This window comes from Daldinia caldariorum (genome assembly GCF_022478825.1).
Source record: "Daldinia caldariorum strain CBS 122874 unplaced genomic scaffold F4812scaffold_10, whole genome shotgun sequence".
NCBI classification, from domain to species: domain Eukaryota; kingdom Fungi; phylum Ascomycota; class Sordariomycetes; order Xylariales; family Hypoxylaceae; genus Daldinia; species Daldinia caldariorum.
In genome coordinates, this window is record NW_025953046.1 from 589,842 (window position 1) to 596,692 (window position 6,851).

At 52.0% G+C, this 6,851-nt stretch overlaps 2 protein-coding genes across 2 annotated transcripts; both read left to right on the forward strand.

Moving 5' to 3' along the window:
* Positions 1 to 194: 194 nt before the first annotated feature.
* Positions 195 to 3,378, forward strand: F4812DRAFT_51474 (uncharacterized protein). The gene is made up of 2 exons (XM_047939160.1): positions 195 to 970; positions 1,041 to 3,378. The coding sequence occupies exons 1-2, from the start codon at positions 620 to 622 to the stop codon at positions 3,354 to 3,356; spliced, it is 2,667 nt and encodes an 888-aa protein (XP_047789476.1). The 5' UTR covers positions 195 to 619; the 3' UTR covers positions 3,357 to 3,378.
* Positions 3,379 to 5,157: 1,779 nt separating this feature from the next.
* F4812DRAFT_451478 (uncharacterized protein) lies at positions 5,158 to 6,668 on the forward strand (the record flags this gene model as incomplete). The annotated part of the gene is made up of 2 exons (XM_047936215.1): positions 5,158 to 5,221; positions 5,281 to 6,668. 2 exons carry the CDS (start codon positions 5,158 to 5,160, stop codon positions 6,666 to 6,668), a joined length of 1,452 nt encoding a protein of 483 aa, XP_047789477.1.
* Positions 6,669 to 6,851: the final 183 nt, after the last annotated feature.

The window sequence follows — 6,851 nt, forward strand, 5'->3', positions numbered from 1 at the left end:
ACGTTGATTTGGTTGATTTGATGAAGGCTGAAGCTTTAGGCCCACTATTTAATTGATAAAGCTGCTTCTGATTTGTTAAATTTTACAAGGAAACATCCAAGGATGCTCCTATGCGCGTTTCTAGACCGTACTTACCGTGTCAGATCGCGCTGGGGGGTTTTTTAGTTTTTTTTTTTAGCTGTCATGCTGCTATGCTTGATACAGGTACAGCCGTACCCGGTACCGCCTGGGCCCTGCACACGATCCTAGAGCCTAGAGCCTAGAGCCTAGAGGTACCTAACTGGGGCATGTACAACTAATTTTCCCGCCACCAAATATTCCATAGCAACCATTCTCAGAGTACCTCAATCTTGAATCTTTCCATGTACACACATCGTTTTACCATAGCTTTGCCAGAGCTTATCACAACCAGCTTGGCAGGGCAAAAACAAACATTACCGCTACCACACTTTAACTACCTAAGGTAGTTAACAGCTTATATCGAATCTTTAGATTGAAAGTTTACCTACATTGAACCCAGTCAGAGGGAAGCTGTCAATATTCTCCTGCATCGCTGAACAGGCGGAAATGCGATTCTGCTAACGACAGCACATCTCTTACACACCCAGCCGCGAAAAAGATGCCCAAGATCAAAAGTTATACCCCGGCCTGGCTGTCGGCACCTTCGCCCGGTCACGACCTCTTTGTACCTAATGCCAGCGAGACCCAAGACGCTTCCGCTTATATCTCCAAGGCCATCTCGAAAGATGGTCCTCGACGAACAATTGCTCGTCGTGGCACCGAAGTTTTCATCGCTGTTGGAAAAGAAATCAGATGGGCGGATTTGCTTTACCTAAAAGAACGATGGGAAGAGAAACAAGCTAAGGCCCACGGTGGCATCAGAATCAAGCGCGAGGATACGGATAGCTTCGATGATGATGACGATGCGCTAAGGGAATCAATAGAGAGTGGATGTGCCGAAGGTTTCCGGGTAAGTGATACTTGTCGCACGCATTTTGCATATCACCGAGGCATGTCACCAAGTAGCTAACTTTTCTCAGACCATCACAACCTCTGTTGGTAGCGACATCCAGCAGCTCGTTATCTCACCGTACGCGAACTTCATGGCAGTTGTCACTTCTCATACTGTCCGTATAATCCTTTTACCCGACTCGTCCCACCTCACAGCGCCTGGCCTTGATGCCATTAAGCCAAAGTCATGGACCTTGGGACCAACAACACACGTTATGAACCGTTCACCAATTGCTTCAACCCTATGGCATCCATTGGGGGTTAACGGCTCTGCGTTAGTAACGGTTACAAAAGATGCTGTTGTAAGAGTTTGGGAGCTTTCTCAAAAGGACCGATGGTCTTTTGACTCTCCCACCCTTACTATTGATCTGCAGAAACTTGCGGATGGCACTTCGTTAGATCAAAATTTTGCCACCTCTCCTGATGTCACAAATAAGGGATTTTCCCCAGATTCTTTCGAGATGGATGTTGCGGCAGCGTGTTTCGCCGGCAGAGGCTCTGGTGGTTGGTCGCCAATGACCCTTTGGATTGCGATGCGAGAGGGAGATGTATACGCCCTATGCCCTCTACTGCCAACCCAGTGGGCCCCGCCGCCTACGCTGATTCCTTCGCTCTCTATCTCGATCGTCGGGAATCTTGCTGCAATCGAGGATGATCCAAACGTGTCCGGGCAAGCAAAGTTACTTGCTCAGCAACAGCTAGACTGGATGTCGGACCTCGACAACCAAGAACCTAGAATCATTGAGGGCCCACCTGGAGAACCGCCCACGGAGATTTATACTCGGCCTGCACGACCTGGTGTAGTTCCTCGCTTACAAGGGCCCTTTGACCTTGAGCTAAGTCCGGAAAGTGAAGACGACTTGGATACGGAGCTGACGGATATTTTCGTCATCGGGCAAAAGCTCGACACTGATGAGTTAATGATGGGAGAGGAAGATGAGCTAGATATGGAAGATGTCGAAGGGGAAGGCTTATCACTCCCCGTCATATGCTTACTCTCGTCTAGCGGTCAGCTACGAGTATGTCTAGACCTGGATGGCGTCCAAGCTCAGTGGCTTCCCCCTCGGAATAAATCCAAGGCTATGGGGCGCCTAGCCGGATCTCCGTCTCTGCTAACATTTCAGAGCATGGATATATTGAATTCTCTAGAAGTCACTGAGAATGCCTGGCCAACGTTCAGCCCGGACGTTACTTCTAGATATTCCTTCTTTATCACTCATCCTTCCAGTATTACACATGTTTCTCTATCACCATGGGTCTTCCGCCTGGAAAGCGAACTACAAGGTGATTCGCAAGCCGGATCCGAGTTTAGAATCGACCTGCTTGTTAACGGACAGAGTTCAACTAGAGAGCGTCTCTATACGAGTACAGCCCAAGGCGATACGCAGTTTCCACTAACCGCCTCGGTCGCTATTCGTGACCCTGATCTTGGCTACTTCTTATTGTCCGCAACGCCATTCGATCCAGTTGCCTTAATATTTGATACGCCAGAAGACGACCTCGCCCCCGTTCGGTCCGCCTCGCCTTCCTTTGACAAGGATGCGGAGGTGCAACCCCTAGAGTTCTACGAGCCTCGCCCTGTCTTCCAGCCATCACACTCCTTCGACATGGGTTCGGCGCTACCAAAGCTACTGAGTCAGCTGCGAACCGGTCGTCAGAAGACCATAGTCAATCAGGAAGTCCGACTTTCCCCAGCAACCCTACAAATTTTTACAGAAGCGCATCAAATACTCAGCGATGAAACCTATAAACTGGGCGTAGCAGCTGCCGAGGTATTCCGACGATGTGTTCAGCTACAGGCAGAACTTAAGCAGCAAGTTATCAAGGCAAGCGAAGTAAAGGCTAGGGTTGAGGCTATCACTGGGGAGGATCAAGATGAAAGCAACCCAGAATCAAGCAATGCTGCAATGGTGAGGCGGATACAAAATGTAAGGGAGAAAGGGGAAGCCCTTAGCCGAAGGCTAGAAAAGATGCGAAAGCTAGTCAGTAAGGGGACTAGCCGAGAATTGAGTGATAAGGAGAAGGCTTGGATTAATGAGGTCAATGCCTTGGATGGCACGTTATTCGGGTCTACAACAGCACCTGGACCATCTAGGCTAAAGATGACCAAAAAGAGATATGAAGAAGTGACGCGATTGAAAGAAGAGCTTGTGGAGGAAGCAGAGAAGCTAGGCGCGTCGACCGAAGAAGGAGAGGAAAGACTAAGCGCGTCAACAACAGATCTGCGCATACCATCGGAGCTCCGAAAAGCAAAGATCAACCAAGTAAAGGGGCTCATCGAGCGTGAGACGGCGTTAGTAGATGCTGTGAAATCACGGCTTGAGCGACTGTCAATTGGAGGGTAGGTAGATGCGCGACAAGCAGGTGTGGCGCGCCGGGATGCATCCCGTCAGAGGGTATCCCCCCACCAAGGCAGCAAGGATATTGTATTAAATGTAATACTACCTATACTACCTCTGTTCCATCTTAATCTGTGTTGAGCTAAGAAATAGGGCGATTGGACAAGTTGATTGTGGCTTGTGGCGGGTTTCACAAATTGGGATATAATCAGCAATATCGTTGTCGTGGCGGTCCCTTGGCGAATCTTACCGTTACTCACTGTGACGTCTTGAAGCAGCATTGCCAGAGCCCAATTGGGGGTCGAAGCAGGAATATAAGCAGGAGTAACAATGCTGATCATTTCTTCCTCTTGCCTCAACGGTTCCACTACAGAGGACGAATCTTTTCGGCACGTTGCGTCCAATAGCAAACGCCCAAAACATCAGTCCCATCTGTAGCCTTGTAATACAGAGTCTAGACGGGTAGTCAGTACCAAGATAAGTCATTCGATGGCTAAGGATCCAGATCTCTTTTGATCTAGCTACCTCCAGCTACCTAGCTAGCCTCGGATTATGCCTTACGGGCAACGCTGGCATACCGAAGGGAAACGACAGAAAGTGAATTACCTACAAGCTATGAGACTGGTTCAATCAAATTCTTACTGCTTAGAAGCTGCAGCTTCCTCTTACCTAGTCGCACGTTATATAACCTTAGTGAACCCATCCGCCTTTGGGGAGAATTCCTTTCTCGTCTTCCGATGTTTTCATAGCACACAAGCTAAATACCTACGTTGCAATAGTTACCTTAGCTGCCTACCTTAGGTGTGCCTCCGGTATGGTACAGATAACCATCTTTTCATAATACAGGTAGTTAGTCCTTGTAGAATGTTGCTAAAAATTCCCAACAGTTCCAAGGTTCGAACCGCCCGCCCGCCCATTGTCCGCCTTGTTTTTCATTGGCCATAAATGTCTCATAAGCTGGCCCGGTATTATTCCATATCCCGCCCATTGCGACTCCGCGTCCGACCCGAGGGGTTCCTAGACGCCATACCTCTGCAGCTTTTCGCACAGGTGTGTCTCGGGGCGATGATAATCGTCATCTTTGGGGTACGTTTTCAGGATAGACGGACAGCTTACAGTGGCAAAAATCCTGCCCAACCCCCAGGGTCTTCCCTGAAAAGTCTTTCCTTAAACTGATCAACACGGGGTGTTTGCGTCTAAGTCGTGCATCTCATTCGTATTACCTGGGGGCCGGTACCCATCTCTGCCGGCAGAGAGGAAAGGTATTCCCCGTGCAACCCTCTCTCAAGATGCTGCCGGGAATGCCCGCCCAGCACCGCCGAGACCTAGATTTCCGTGTGCAGCTTTACTATATTATTATTACCACCGTTAGTCAGCCTCTGCAGCCATTGACGTATCAGCGATGCATACAGTTTCCTGCGTCTTATTGGTTCCCAAGATGCGCGTCGGGATGTATCCTTCTTCGTGATGTTACCTATGTCATACGGACCCTGCTTGGGCTGAGACCCCTTCCCTCGGGGTCAAGACAAGTCGTCGATAGATCCACTGCCACATAGTTTGCCTCACTTCTTTTTGGTAAGATGCTGCATGAGACTGAGTTTTAGTTTAAGTGTTAAGATGGACGGTTGCACGCGGACCTTCTCTTTCGCCTCACGCTGTGTGTATATAAGACGGCACATCTGTAGATCGATCGAAACTGCTCAACTTCAAGCTTACGGTTCATAAGTTCACATCAATGCTTATACGTTCCTGCGATCAAGTCTCTCAGGGCTCCCAATCGTCTTCTTATCGTCAGTCAAAATCCAACATGGCACCCTCGACCATGGTCTTCGATTACAGGGGACAAATAATAGGCAAGTACCTTGCAAATCGTTACTCTCTGACTACCTAACCTAGAGGTAGCCATTCATTCACTAACACATATTTCTAGACAACTGCGAGTTTTTCTTGGCAAAGCATGACGTTGTCTCCGTAGTCACCGTCAAGCATGTTCTAGGAGACTTCAAAGCGTATGCAATTCGGTCCAACCAGAGCTCCCGGGAAGCGCTTCTCTCCTCCGACTCCCGTTCTACTCCTCTGCTTGCCGTCGAATCGCTGCATACCAAGTCATGCGAAGCCGTCCAGCAATTCATCAACACCAACGGTTTCTCATATCCTCCAGACCTAAAGAAGACCAGGTTCGACGACGACGACGACGAGGATGACGATGACGAGGATGAGGATGAGGAAGACGGGAATGATGAGGATGATATAGCACCCATCTTCTCCAATCTCCTATCTGATCATCCTGCACCACCAACGGCTGCCACATCTTACAGGAGCAGCTCAGATGGTGAGGTCAAAATGACGCCTGCCTCTTCCACGGTTCCCATCACTCATGGCCGCGAGGTCAGGGACGAGAGGAGTAATAATATCAGCAAGCCCCGTACCAATCCGCCGCCACCACCACCACCGCCAGGCCGACAGTCTCCAGAAGCACTGATTTTCCCAAATACCAAGCCCCCCTACACGCTTTCTCAGGCAGAGGAGCTAGTGATGGAACTTATTAACGGCCCCCTATCCATCTGCCTCCCCCGTGGCTCCGGCCCGCCCCCGCCCCCGCAGCCCACATACAGCTCGACCACACCGGCCCCCAGGCCCCAACCTGCCTCTGCCTCTGCCTCTGTCCCTGTCCCTGTCCCTGCCCCTGTCCCTTCTTGGCCCCCAGCCTCGCGCGGCATGTCTGCCCCTCCGGTAAACTACCCACCCGCCCACCTGCGTAGCATGCATCCTCCTCGCCAACAAGCCAACAACAATAACTTCCCATCCATGGTGGTACCACCACCGCCGCCGCCGCCTCCGCCGCCGTCGCAGCTGTCGCAGCATCCACGCGGTCACCCCGTCATAGCAGCAGCAGCAGCAGCTAACCCGCGCCTGTATGACATCGCGCTGACGATCCGGTGGCTGGGCCACGGCGAGGCACGGGTGCTCGCGAGCTGCAGGGCCAGCGTACAGGCGCTCAAGAGCACGGCGGTGACGTACGTGACGCGGTACGCGTCGGCCTTCGACCGGGACGGCTCGCCGCCCAACAGGAACGGGAGCGGGCACGGGAGCGGGAGCGGGAACGGGAACGGGAACAACGCCAAGTGGCAGGGGACCGTGCGGCTCCGGCGCGCGAGCATCCGGAACCTGCACGGCGAGGAGTACGACTTGAACATGGAGCTGTACCAGGAGGACGACCTGACGCGGTTTTGTGGCGGGAGGGGGATTCCGAGGTTTGAGGTCGAGGTGGAGGATCAGGCGGAGGAGGGGGAGAGGGCGAAGGCGAGGGCGATTTGAGAAGATGGCGGAGGGGATGCGTTACAGATAGGTACCTAATACAGGGAAATTTTACCTAGGCCCTGGGAGGTTAGAGAAAAGTGTTGAAGATTTGGTCACTATCGAGGGGGGGGGGGGCGGCGCGGCGGGGGGGGGGGGGGGGGGGGGGGGGGGGGGGGGGGGGGGGGGGGGGGGGGGGTGGGG